The 14,486-nt window shown below is 37.3% G+C and overlaps 1 protein-coding gene across 3 annotated transcripts in view; it reads left to right on the top strand.

Moving 5' to 3' along the window:
• Positions 1 to 14,486, top strand: part of AUH (AU RNA binding methylglutaconyl-CoA hydratase) — a 31,209-nt gene that overhangs the window by 12,001 nt on the left and 4,722 nt on the right. For 2 of the 3 annotated variants that reach the window (XM_083702119.1, XM_083702120.1), the window contains 5 exons: positions 1,295 to 1,387; positions 3,180 to 3,236; positions 9,006 to 9,193; positions 11,610 to 11,660; positions 14,345 to 14,392. In XM_083702119.1, coding sequence (XP_083558245.1) covers positions 1,295 to 1,387; positions 3,180 to 3,236; positions 9,006 to 9,193; positions 11,610 to 11,660; positions 14,345 to 14,392 — 437 coding nt within the window. Of the gene's footprint in view, positions 1 to 1,294; positions 1,388 to 3,179; positions 3,237 to 9,005; positions 9,194 to 9,578; positions 9,730 to 11,609; positions 11,661 to 14,344; positions 14,393 to 14,486 lie in introns of all 3 variants that reach the window. The other variant, XR_014555980.1, reaches the window with a different exon arrangement.

Below are 14,486 nucleotides of genomic sequence, written 5' to 3'. Positions count from 1 at the left end.
AAATTTGCTATAGTGTCAGTTTGAGATTTCAATTTCCTGATTATTTGGATCAGTTTTAACCTCTCCTGCTGATGCACAGGATGTGGTTGAAGGTGTAAAGGCAGCTAGCTGTGACTGTAGAAACATTCCTTTGTTAATAGTCTCTCTCTCACTCTGTGTGTGTGTGTGTGTGTGTGTGTCTAACTTAAAAAATAAGGTGAGTAGTATTGGATTGCAAATATACTCCTTTTTGTGAAATATTTCTATCAATGAGCATTAACACTGTAAAATACTTAACAGATTTAAATCTGTCATGGAACATTGAGCTGTTTTCCAGACATGACTTTGATTTACTGCTGCTTCTATTTTAAAATATAATTGCATTTATCTTTTTTAAATAAGTGATTATGTATTATAAGTTTACTGAATAAGCTAAGTTTTGTCCTCTTCCCCACCTAATGGAGCAAACCCAAGTTTTTGTGAAATTAAATCGCAAAGGAAGTTATTATTTTCAGCTCAAAGTCATGGTTTTTCCAGTAACAATATAAAATCAATAGTAGCTGGCTTTACCAACTTCGATTTTTAAGAGACCATTATTAACAAACTATTTTTGCAAACCTTGGGATTTGGCTATGTAGCCTCTCCTACGTTACAAGTAGGCAACTTCTCAGTTACATTCTCACCAGTGTATTAACAGATCAGCTGTTTCATAGGAATGCTCAAGGATTTTGTTTGTTCTGGATTTTGCAGTGAGCTGACATGATTTTCTCTTCCTGGATATATGGCAGATTGGAACATTTTTCCCTTTGGTTTTTACATATCTCCGAACTTTATGATACAGTTCTTGTCTTTAAAAAGTACCAAGATGTGTATCATGAAATAATGCAAATTTTGTGCAGTTTTTAAACAAAGGCAGTTTGATGCTGAAATGGGATGCGATGAACTTATGAATGAACATGTGCAAAACTGACACAGACTGGAAACAAACTGATCATCCTTCTGTAGTTGCAGCTGTTGCTTATTATGGTGAAAAGCAGAGTCAACTGAATACTGCACGTTCACTTACCTTGAAGTTTGAAATCATCCTACCATTCAGTGTTGCGTTGCTGTTAGCATTCTGAACATCTTTGTGGTCAGAGTTTAGATTACAATTGAGATACCGTATAGAAAAAGCAGGCTGCATAATTTGCCTACAGAAACATTTTTTCACTGAATCAACTTTGTGTTACGAAAAAATTGCCTTGGGGGATGAATGAAGTGCATTATGCAAATAATTCCATATCTTTGTTTTGTTAATTGTTGTTTTACCTTTCAGCTAACCTTCCAGTACCAACTATTGCTGCAATAGATGGCATTGCATTAGGTGGCGGCCTAGAATTAGCTTTAGCCTGTGACATAAGAGTGGCAGGTAAGGCTTTCTCTTTTTTTACTGTTACCACTCAATATTGTAGGAGGTTTGTTTAACTGTTACCAAGAAGAGCTTGTTTTTTCAGTACTGAATTAATTTTACGTAATTTTGAACATTAAGATGATACAGTTCTTAAGCTTAGGGTTTTCTCTCGCTTTGGTAAAGGTTGCACTTTCATTAGGTTCTTACTCTTTGGAGAGCATCTGGAGTAGATAAACTTACTGTGGTAGGTAACTTTTGGCACTGTAGGTAACAAGCTAGTTAGAGGATAAGGGGGCAGGCTTAATGGTGCAATCCTGTATATGTCTATATGGGAATAAGTCCCACTGAATTCAATTGGACTAATTCCCATATAAGAGATTATAGCATTTCAGCGTAAGATGCTGGCTGGAAAGCCTTTCCCAGGCAGTTGTCTACCTGAATTGCCACATATTACTTAGTTGCGGGGGGAAACCCAATGAGACTGCAGTCCTGTACATTGTTTCTGAGTAGACATGAGCAAGATTTAGCTGAAAGTGTTCTTAGTGTTTCCCTGTAATTCTTGAGAGGAGAAAGAACAATGAAAACAGCACCAACATTGCCAGCTGTTCCTGCTTCACCAGCTAAAAATGGTCCCTTTCTCCAACCCCCTGGCATACCATTTTTGCATCATTAAAATATATATACTTTTTTGGAAACGCACATAAAACTGCAAGTGCATATGTTAAATTAGTGTAAGTTGTGAGTTACCTGTACTCCTTTCATTGTTTTGCCTTCTTTTGTTTCCTTTTATAATTAGCTGATTGTAAGTCCTTTGATAACAATTAGAGATACTTGGTTCTTAGACAGTTCTATAAACTGCTCTAAACTTGCAGATTAGGGAAGACTACAAATATAATCATTAAGGCATATCCCTTGACTTTTTAAAATATAATCACTGATCCTGCCCCTTTATACTATTCAAGAATAATAGAATTACCAGAATCACATCTGGATCCCACTCTTCCTGTCAAGGAGCACAGAATAAGTGGGATTGTCCCATTTTATTCACACACTGTTTTATTTATTAAAGAGATTTCTTCCCCTCCGCTTCTCACAACTATAATGTGAAAGTAGATTAGGTTGAGAAGCAATGTGTTGCTCAAGGCCACCTAGCCATCATTACAGCTGGGTGGAGATTTAAAGTTAACCTACTTTTAACATGTCACACTGGCTGCCCAAAGATTGTGGCAAACACTCTTCTCTTAACAGATCCTGAATAGGATGCAAAATACATAACCATGCTTCTCTCTTATGACGGAGATTATTACTGTCCTGTTAGCTAGTCTTCTGCATCCTGCCCGTGTCATATGTGTTTCACTTGATTGACTTGTCAAGCAGATCTGCCTTCTAGCTTGCTATATGTATTGCCCTCTAGTCCAAACAATCCTGAGTAGTTGTACGTATATATGGAATTGCACTCTTCCTGTGTTATTATATTGAAGAAGGCTGGACTAATGAACACAGAAACATCACAGATGTTTAAAAAGAAAAGAAAAAGTGTATTTCACAAGACGGTTCCAGCTTACAAGCATATTTATTCAGCGTGGTGTAATGTGTGCATATTAGGAAGCTCCTACCTATTGATATCAGGCAGGTCCCTTCGCTGTAATTTTTTATACATAAAAATATATAAATGCTTCTTTAAATACTTTTTTTTAAAAAAAGCAGATTCAGTGCATCAACTGCTTATTTCATATAGGCTTCTTTTTTCTAAAGCCACATGCAAATTTTATAAGAACTAACATTGGTCTGTTTGTTTGTTTGTTTTAAGCTACTTCTGCAAAAATGGGTCTTGTTGAAACGAAGTTAGCTATCATTCCTGGTGCAGGTATGAAATCTTCTCATAGTAATATAATAAGCTTCGGTTGTTATATGTGTCTTTGGTTTTGTTGGTAAATTAAACCTTTTAAAAATTAAAATGTATTTCTTTTAATATCCTTTGAAACACATCAAAACTATCTCTGGGGTGTTTAAGCAAGGTTTTAGAAATCAGCTTACATTTTACATAGAAACTGTTTGGTCGCCTCGTTGGGAGACCTATGCTGGGTGAAAGACAAGGAATATGTGTCTCTGTTAATTTTCCTCTGCCTCTCAGCAGCTATTGATACAACCAGGGTATCTTTCTGGAGCAGTTGGCTGAGTTAGGGCTGGGTGGCCCTGCTTTGTGGTGGTCCGGGTCCTACTCAGATGGTCATGCTTATGAAGTGCTGTTCGGCCCCAGGATAAGTTAAGTTAAATTTCTATCACACATTTTTTTAACATCCCCGTTGCTTGGATTCGAACTGCCAACCTTCTGATTGGCAAGCCCAAGAGGCTCAGTGGTTTAGACCACAGCGCTACCTGCTCCCATAAGTTGTTGTAGATGAAAATTCTTTATATTTAAATCAGTATTAGGGGGAAGGAGAACTGGTTTTTGAAGTGAAGAATGGAAATTCACTAGAGAGAGATGATCAGTGGAATCCTGGGCATGTAAGCCCTTATCAGGGTTCTGTGTTTTTCTGATTATTATTCCCTTTGGCTGCATTGATGTCCATTACTGGTGGCTAATTGTTGCCAATATTAAAGGTGTGGTGCCAGCTGCTTTATAGAATCACTAACTATTGTCATCTTACTATAGTTTGAAGAAGCATTAAGTCAGTTATAATCCTGTTTAGTTTTATTGGCTAAGTGTGAGAGAGAGAGAGTGCACGCGCTTGCTTTTGTTGTTTTATTTATATATATATATATATATATATATATATATGTAGAAAAATTTGGAAACCTTTCTCTTCTCCCTACTACAACTGAAGTGTGTGGCATTTTTCATTTATCAACCTGACCGATGAAGAGTTTGAGATCTTAATTTTTCATTTTCAGATAATAACAAAAATCTGTATTATCAAATTGAAGTTTGAATACTTCTATGCAAGATCCAACTAACTGTAGATTCTGGCATCAGAATCTGAGATTTAAATAAGGGCATATTTTTGCAATAAAATGTTGTTTCTCAGCTTTGCCAAGTCTGTTGAATATTTGGTTTTGTTTGAATTTAAAATATTAGGTAATAATTATTTTATGTTTCTTTTTAAATAAATAGCATCCAGGGAAATTGTTAATAGTGTAGAAAGCAGATGTTTGAACAGCCACCCTGGTTTCCAAGTAATTAAACTAAGTATGCACATTGTTAATAGAAATAGGTGGATTAGTTCTGCTTCTGTAAATTACAGAGAACTGTGGTTTGTATATCCATTTTTTTTTAAAGAAGTAGTTAAAATAAGACTTAATTCAAATGAATCTCTTTGTAATTCACTTGATAAATATTTCTAGAGCTGATGCATCAGAGACACAATATGAATATTGGAGAACAATATTAAAATCCTGGTTTTCAAAGCATAGTATTTTGATCTGTAACTTGGTATGTGTGAACTAGGGTCAATATATGCTGAAGTTGTAAACCACTTTGTATATATATATTTATAGAAAAGTGGTATATAAATATTTTAAATACATTATCTAGAAAAGATGTTAGATGCAAGTTATACTTTGTAAGTGAGTGACTGTTAATCTGTCAATGCCCCTGGCCTTCTGCCAAGAAGAACATCTGGCATTTCCTTTTCCAAACTCTTGCTTGCACTGTGGTTAGAGTAGGTAAGATACAGCAGAAGTCTTCATGTACTACTCTTAAACCAAATGTGAAAGAATTTAGCCTCTGTGCATGCTGGAGGATTTGGGAGAAAGGCAGGCTCTTAATGTGCATTTGCTGAGATTTGGGGTGGGGGGAGTAGGAAACATAATGATTTGTTCCTATTTATAGTCTTTTCTACCTCCCAAATGAAAGCAAGCCCCAACTCCACCCAAGCCTATGCACATGGCAGATGATGGCGGGGGTGGGGGGTGATGGGAAGCAATTGGTGAAAACCACATTTGGAGGCTTGCTGGTAAGTCAAGGTAATATTTGTAACAACCTGATTATGAAGCTTTTGTTACATTAACCCTTACCTCTGAAGAAGGGTTAATTTGTACACATTTGATTGTGTAAAAAGTAAAGTGAAACATTTTACAAACCGCTGTGTGCTTATCTGTATGCTCATAAATGTCAACTTCTTGAGTAAAGTAAGACCAGCTAGTAGGACTTGTTTCTGGTTGAATTATATCAGCAGCATCTCTTAAATGATATGTTATTCCTTAACGTTCGCAGATCTGTCATTATGGACAGAGGCCTGTGTTCATATTATTCACCATGCTACTCCCTCAGATGTCTTGAGAACAGTGGACTTAATTATGTTTTCTAAAACTTTTTCTCAGTTTAATAAAGTAAAACAATTTTTGTGCTTTTAAAAAAAAATGGGTTTAGTTTGACTCCAAAATTGGATTATAGAAAAATATTTTAAACAAGTTATTGTCCTTAAAAGTAAATATTTGAATCATTGATTTTTGAGGCTGTGTATTGGAATGTGAAAATAGTATAAAATAGCTTTTTATAAGTGATCAATTAGAATCGAAAGCTTTTGTGTGTGTGTGGTTCAACAGCTGCTTACAGGATGCTAGTATTCTGCTACATGAAGACTTTCAGCTAATCTACTCTCATAGGACGATTTTCCGTTCTTTTCCCACCCCATTGAAAGTAGGTCACTGTTTTGGGGCGCTGGTCCAAGCTATGAGATTTATTTGGTGGTCAAAATACACAGTCATAGAAATAATGATGCACTGGCAGCAAGGCCACTTCTTATTTCATGAACATAACACCAAGTGCCCTAGAAATAATTTAACCATTGGCCTGTTACTAATTGCAGTCCATCATTGCTACGTCTCTGGAAATAGTCATCTCGTTAGCTGATTATATTCCATCCTTGTATACTCTACATAGGGTATTTGTGTTTTATGAAAGAATCATTCTTATGGCAGCTTATAAAAAGCAGCTAGCTGCTTGATTAGAGCAAAATTATTGTTAGTGATGCATAATATTTATCCTCTCACTGTATTTATCTTGGGAAAGTGTTCTTGATGCTTTTTTAAACATATAGATGCAGTATTAAGAGTGGTTGGAAAGCCATAAATTACACAATACTGTATTGAACAAAATATAACCTACCTTGTGGAATTGCCTTGTGGAATTAATTGTATTAATTAGCATGGTACATATCAGAGGTGGATTTACAACAGCAGTACTGATTCCGCTGCTTTGGGTGCTGAGGCTTGGGGGCATCGCAACTATGACATAGTGGTACTATGAGTAGAAGAAATACAATATGTTGTTTATTCCATAGCTACGATTTTCTTAGTTGTACGCTTTACTTGAATTATAACTTGTACTGCTTTAACTTTTGATTTATTTCTGAATAGCTGTTTTTAGTTGTATGCCCTACTGTGCTTTTCTTCTTAATGTGCCTTAACTTCTGGTCAGGATTAGATTTAGGTTTACTTTCATGGAGAATAATTTGAGGTTCTTAAAAACTGTTCATATATGTATTTGGTGAAAATTAGCATGGTGGAGCCCAGACTTGCGAAAGACTGAGTGCCCAGGCGCCTGTATCTTCCTACATACATAAAAGCATTAGCCTTCCCTTAGACCAGAGTGGCTGGGGAGTGGTTAACCAGTGGTTTTCCATTTGTTGCTGAATTACAACACTTGTCGCCCCAGCCAGCATGGCCAATACTCAGGAGTGATAGGATTGTGGTTCAGCAACAGCTGGAGGGACACAGGTTAGCCACCCTGCCCTAAAAATCTGTAATCTGCCTACTCTAGGACTTTCCAGTGTCAGTACGAACTCTGCAGTGACTGCAAGATTGCAAATCTTACTAAAGGATTTGCCACAATCTGGGCTGGGAGTGTGTCCATCAGAACTTCCACCTGAGAACTACCATGGAGGTGCTACAGGAACTGGAAGAATGTGGGACTGTTCTAGCCTGCAAAAGTGCTTTCTGCCCTGTAGGAAAAAAAGGAATGTAAAGGAGAGAGGAGTTTGCAGCGTGCTTGGTACCAGTTTCCAAGCCACAAGTGAATATTATGGGCTTTTTTGGTCCTGTTTCCCCAACCTACGCTGTTCTGGGAGGAAGGAAAGAAGTTTAAAATGGTGAGAATGTTGAGGGATGTTGGGGTAAATATTTGACTAATTGCTGAGTCAGTTACAGTTAAAAGATTATTTTCCACTTCCAATGTTTCTTGAGATGGAACTAAACAGTAATATTCCCCCAACCTCTAAATGAGGATTTGGATGTCCACTGCTTCTTTTATTTCCATACTGACTTATCCTCATTGACTATTTAGTGGATTAAGAATTAGTGGAAACCTAATTGTCATGCTGAGGCAATAGAAATGTTTGCCACAATTGGAAACTTGCACTTTTAGGTTTAAAAATAAAGTAGTATTGTTTTAAAGAAATATAGCCTTTCTATTTCATTCAATAATGTTGCACTATTAAAAAATTAACAGTACTCATCTGCAATATCTTGATGGATTGTCTATTCTAAGTAGTTACTTTATATATTGGGTGTAACTTCCTTTTTCTGATTGCGGTTGGCAGGAAGTACACACTTTTTGTACATTATCATTGCAGATCATGCAGCAGATACACTATCAGATTGTGCTTGATTGAAGCTGATATGACTCTTTAGAAGGCTTACTAGCCTGTTGCTTAATAATAACTAGAATTTGTATCACCTGTATCTGTTGGGCCAAATACCAGCTTCTGTGTTTCTCTTAATTATTGATGAGATGGCTGCTTATTTTATTAAAAGTGAATAGGTGAATTAATCCATAGAGATTTATTCTGATGCCACATCAGTGTCTTTGTATTTCATTTGCTTTTTTAAAAAACAAAAAAAAATCTGTGCTAGGATGTTGGTTGCTGGGTAGTTGTGACTGATAAAAGTGCTGGGCATTGCCATTCCACACATATAGGGAGATTTAAGAATGAGTCTTGGAGATTTTGTGGCTAAAGATTCCATTGGCTTGAGCTTCTCTTTGAATACTGATTTGCTTCTGGTTCATAGGGGCATCTTGCCCATTTTGTTGGATACTTCTTCGTTTGTTCAGACTGAGAGCATAGACAGAATCCTTGAAGAGATCAAACATATCGTGTGTGTACTCAAGGCCATGAGGCAGGTCTTCTGAACCTGTGAAGTTTGCTTTGAACCAGGTTCAAATGACCTGCAACATCACCAATGATTTCTGTACTTAAAATTCCTCCCCTTGGAAATTTCAAGAATTATTATGCATACCATTCTAGGGAGGCCTCCTTCCATTGCAAATATGTTTTGTTTCCAGTAATATAAAGGCTCATTTACCATTTTGACAGAACAACGTGATTTTCAACTTCTTGTTCCTGTATAGGTAACAATAGTCTAGGACTGCAAGCTGTGCCTGTTTCACAGATTTTTGTGTATTTTAAGTATTTTTGGAAATCTGAGAGCAGGTACCTGTTGGCTGGTGCAAGTGAAGTTTGGCCAGTTGAGTGTAATGTGTAGCTGGGTTCCTTTTAATTATTGTAAGCCATTCTGATAACCCTTATAGTGGCCGATGTGAGGTATAAATGTTTGTTAGTGGCAATACTTGGTTAAGCTAAATTACTGCAGAATCAATGTTTGCACTTCCTCTCTTGTTTTTCCTAAACCACAGGAGGGACACAAAGGCTACCACGCACAATTGGAGTATCTTTGGCAAAAGAACTTATCTTTTCTGCACGTGTAGTTGATGGTGAAGAAGCAAAATCAATAGGATTGGTGGGTCACGCCGTGGAACAGAATGACGCAGGAGATGCTGCTTATAGAAAGGCGTTAGCTCTGGCAAAAGAATTTTTACCTCAGGTACAATCCAAATTGAGAGAGTTGTTTAAATGATCAATTACTTTTCATTGAAGTGGAGTGGAGAAAAGAACTGGGGGAAAGCTAAAAACGTGATTGCTACAAAATATAATCAAACAAATAGAAGCCCAAATTTAGCAGTTCCTCATGGTACTACTTGATAACTTTCTTAAGCATTTCCTCCTTCTGCCATTATTATACCTGTGTTTTAAATCCATATGTATTTTTGTTTGTTGTAACTTTTACAAAGTTTAAGGCTAAATTTTAAAGATTACTGTTATGTTTAAACTTTCCATGCATGTTATCCATGCCTAGCCGTGTTTGTTTCTATGAGGCTGTCAGTAGAATTCTCACTATGGCAATTTTTTTGTTATTTCTTTGTCTCTAGAATTTCCTATTCAGTTTTCCAAACTAAAATCTACAGATTCTCTGCATGAACAAAAAGTATTGAACAGGCACTTTGTAATTGGAGGCTCAAATTCTAAACACAAGCAAATTCCATTAACTGATGGGATTTGCATGCATGTAAATGTGTTTAGGTATGTAGCTTTACATATTCTTTAAAAAATGTATTTTATACATATTTATAATGAATTGTCTATTTCGTTACTTTCTGGTCTTGCTCTACAGAATGGCATTGTGGTTGAAAATTCTTCTATAATTCACATGACTCAAGAGAGCACATTTAAAGATTCCTCTGCATTATCAATTTTGCTATATTTACCAGTTGTTTTCCACCAGATACATCCCATTCACAGTTCAAATAATGGTAGTTGCTCTTTACGTCACCTTAGTAATGCTTTGCCAATACTGAAAGCAGGGTTCATTTGATAGTATACAGACATTTCCCAGTTTCTTCTGTTTGTCCAATTCGGTCGTAACCTGTTTTGATCTATAGCTTGTGGTTATTGAGGAGAGAGCTTAACCACAAGCTGAGGTTAAAAACAGCATGCTAAACCAAACCACTCAGCATGTCATGGAAGTAAAAATTGGACAAGCAAAGTGGCTGCAAGCTTCTCCCTGGGAGCCTGTAAGTTTGTGTATTGCAATAAACCATAGTTTGGCTTACCATGATGTGCAAACCAAGCCATTGTTTGCTGTATTTGTCCAACTGTATTAATCAACCAGTGTGCTCAAAAGCATTTGTAGAATAACCTGGACCTGTAATGAGTACATCTAACAACTTTTGTCCCACTGAGACAAGCAGTTACACTTGAGTCCAGCTAATGCTGGTTGTAGGAAGTACGGTAATTTCCAAATCTGTGGCTTGCTTTATGCTCCTTCCTGTCTGATAGTGTTTAATGAAACTTTGCTATCGCGGCAAACTTGTGCAATCTAAAAAGGCACGCAGTGCACCATGCTAAGGTATTATGAATGCTGAAAGTAACTGAAAATAAGAGGTTACGGCATGGAACATGCCCACTTGATCAAAGAATAGCTCAGATCATGTATGGAAAGAACACATTGGGGGAAATTATGTGAGAATGACGTCGTAAGATTCATAGAATGTTATGCACTAAATGTAACCAGAATAAGAAAGATAGTTACAAGATAATAGAAATGATTAATACACTTGTAATTTATGAGCTGGTAGAGTGTTTAGTTTTAAAACTAAATAAACTTTCACTTCCTTTTTTTAAATTTCAGGATATTTATGCCACTTTCAGAGTAAATAGCCTCAGAACTCACAAGCTGTATGATAAAAGCAGTTCAGATACAAAACAGTATGTGTTTGAGCTTAACTAGCAGCATAAAATACAGACTAGTCCAGTTTAACAATCCAGATTAAACCAATTAAATACTTTAAGAGCAGCAACTTACTTTCCTGCCCTATCTAAACACACGTCAAAATTGAAAAGCCTTCGGAGTCCATTTAAATAGGGAAGGAGCCAAACATAAAGCTTCTGGGGGGAATTACACAGATACTGGGCCACCATACAAAAGGTCCTGTCTCTTGTGCCTGCTGATCTAATTTGCAATGATGACAGGTAGGTTATCAGGTGCCAATCAGGTATTTGACCAACAATGCCAGTACATGAAATTGGGCTCCAAAGTGAACAGGTAACCAATGAACCAAACACTTTGCCTTGCAAAGCCTTCAGCTGGCTGCATTCTATACCAAAGGAAGTGTATTTAAAGGTAGCCCCACATAAAGCACAATACAGTAGTCATGTTTAGAACTGTTGAGCTCAGGATGCCAAAATTATGAGGTCTCAAACACACACCCCAAAATGTGCTTGTATTCTGTGGTGTTCTCCTAGACGTCTAGCAGAGTAGTGAAAATCTGGCTCTTCTCACAGTAATCAATACTACTATCAGATTCTGAGAATGCTAAAGTGAGCCATTAAGCTATTTTTCTTTTATTACAAATCCTCCTTTGTATGTGGAAAACTTAAATTGAATATATTTTTAATTTTAGGGACCAGTAGCAATGAGAGTTGCAAAACTGGCCATCAATCAAGGAATGGAGGTAAGAGAACATGTTCGTGCCTGCTATCTCAGTTTAGTTATTGAAAACATTTATTTTACCAAGCTCTTCAGCAAAAAAAGGCTTCCAAAACAGCTTCCAGATAAATAAAAAGCAAGGTGATCTCTGATCTCATGCTTGCAATATAGACATGACACAGAATGAAAGAGGGAAAAAGCAAACTCTGGAATCTTATAGTTATATTACTGGGTAAAGTAGATGTGACAGAAGCCCAATCTGATGTTGGTTAAAGCAGATGTGGGGAAATTGTTTCAAGTACATTAGTGGTAGGGAAGTATGCCAAACATTTCCTTTGAAACTGCTTCTCCCATCATTTTTCTTTGGTGGGCGTTGCTTATTGTCTCTGACGTCCATTGGAATGGAAGGTTTTGGCACTTCCTCGCTGCCCACCTTCGCAGCAACTTTAATTCTGACCTGCACACACATGCCCTGGCGATTGGCGGCAAATTTTGGCATGCAGCTATCTTCAGCCTTCAGTTTTAACCAGAGTCCTTTTTGTTGGGGATAACCCAGACTGAAGTTCCTGGGTGTCAGAAAAGGTTATTTATGTATGCAACAACTGTGGCTCAAGTTTTGTTAGCCCCCAAATGGAAAGTGAGCGAGGTCCCAAATAAGAGGATAGGCAACTTAAGTTGACAGAATATGCACAACTTGCAGACTTAACATATAGAATAAGAGAGCAAGAAGAAGATACATTTAAAGAAGACTGGGAAACGTTTATTGAATACATGGAAAATAATTATACAGCTGAAAACGCTGGCAGCACTAAGATAAATTCAACAGAGTAAATAATTTTTGATGGCTATAAAAGTGGAAAACTGATTTTGAATGGTTATAGTAAAATATGCAGGGATGTATGATATGTAAAACGAACCAAGGGAAGAGAAGAAGGGAAGTCTGGATTTTTAAAAGTTTGTAAAATGTTTATTTGGAAATGTAAAACTGACAATTTAATAAAAACTATTATAAAAAATTAAAAGAATTATCACCAAGTAGCAGCATTATCTTACCTTTCACAGAAAGTAGTTTTTAATAAATCTAAAATAAAGGTACCTATGAAAAGAACTCTATTCCAAAGTCTTTTCGGATATCATGTTGCGGTGCATAAACACACTTTTATGTGCTCAGCACAGTTATTTGTAAGATTTTCTTGAAACCAAAACCCTCAAATTGATTTCCTAAACTGCTTTTTAAATATCCCTGGGTCTAAATGGAGACTGCTTCTTGCTGCATTACATTTCACTGTCTTTCACTTACCTTTGTGCAGTACCTGTTCATAAACACTGGACTGCTGGGCTCAGGTTTTCATTATATTGCTTTAGTAAGGTTACCAGAGGGACGCAGGTGGCACTGTGGGTTAAACCACAGAGCCTAGGACTTGCCAATCAGAAGGTCAGCGGTTCAAATCCCTGCAACGGGGTGAGCTCCCGTTACTCGGTCCCTGCTCCTGCCAGCCTAGCAGTTCGAAAGCATGTCAAAGTGCAAGTAGATAAATAGGTACTGCTCCGGCGGGAAGGTAAACGGCATTTCCGTGCTTCTCTGGTTCGCCAGAAGCAGCTTAGTCATGCTGGCCACATGACCCGGAAGTTGTACGCCGGCTCCCTCGGCCAATAAAGCAAGATGAGTGCCGCAACCCCAGAGTCGGCCACAACTGGACCTAATGGTCAGGGGTCCCTTTAAGGTTACCAGATTTCTTTCAGTGAATACGGAGACATTTATTGTTACGTACATGTGAATGCTAAGAAAGCTGTAAATCTGGGGACTGTCCCCGGGAAACGGGGATGCCTGGTAACCTTATTTATAGAAGTGGGGGGGGGGTGTCGCCCTAAACTCTAAAATTAATAAATGCTAGGATTTGGAACTATTTCTAATATGAGGAGAAAATATAAGCTGCAAAGGAATTCCTGGGTAGCCTAGTCAGACTAGGGCTGTTAAGAGAACCATTGTGAGTCATTTACAAAACCAGGTGTGACCAGAGACTGGAGATTTGAAAGGTTGCCAGGGAACCTTTGGGAAGAAGAAGGGAAGAAGGGGGATATCCATCTTGGCGAGGGAGAAGGAAGGACTGCCTGCAATGTTTTGGGCCATGTAAGATCTGGACCCCCTCCATGCAGACTGAAGGTATAAATATGTGGATAAAGCCGTACTTCTTAAAGCGCGACTGTCTCTGTTGTGTCTTCTATTCTCCAAAGGGACACAGATCCTGTGTGGGTGCCTGAGATTCCATGCGCTCTTGACACGACTTGGACAGACACTGGGCTTTTCTAATACAGTTTCTGTTTTTGTAAAATAATACTGAATTTACCAATTTTACCTCCAAATTGGATGTAGTAATGTAGGATCATAAAAATAACCAGAACACAGGATCAAATGTTTAGCTTCCACTAAAATTAGCCAATTTTCCATACCCACTTGTGCAATTTCAACATAGTAAAATGCTGAAGGAAAATATCACCCTGCAATGATGATCAAATATGGTATGTGCAAACTCACATGTATGTGCAAACTCGCATGTAAACATGAAATTTGGACCTAAGATACTGTAGAAATGTTTCTCAAGATAGTTACTTTTGTAACTTTTTTCTGAGAATTTGTTTTTTAAATGTCACCAGCAGTGATTATGGTGTAAAAATCTTTTTACTACATTTCATGTATCGGTTTCATAGGTGGACCTGCTAACCGGTTTAGCAATTGAGGAAGCTTGTTATGCTCAGGTATGTACCTCAAATTTGTGCAAAAAAACAAAACCCCAAAATGGAAAAAAAAAATCCACCAGTGTCAAAGATTGTAAGTATTTCTCCATTTCTA

Source organism: Podarcis gaigeae, assembly GCF_964106915.1.
Source record: "Podarcis gaigeae genome assembly, chromosome: 11".
In the NCBI taxonomy this organism is placed as follows: domain Eukaryota; kingdom Metazoa; phylum Chordata; class Lepidosauria; order Squamata; family Lacertidae; genus Podarcis; species Podarcis gaigeae.
This window is presented reverse-complemented; position numbering and strand designations above follow the sequence as displayed.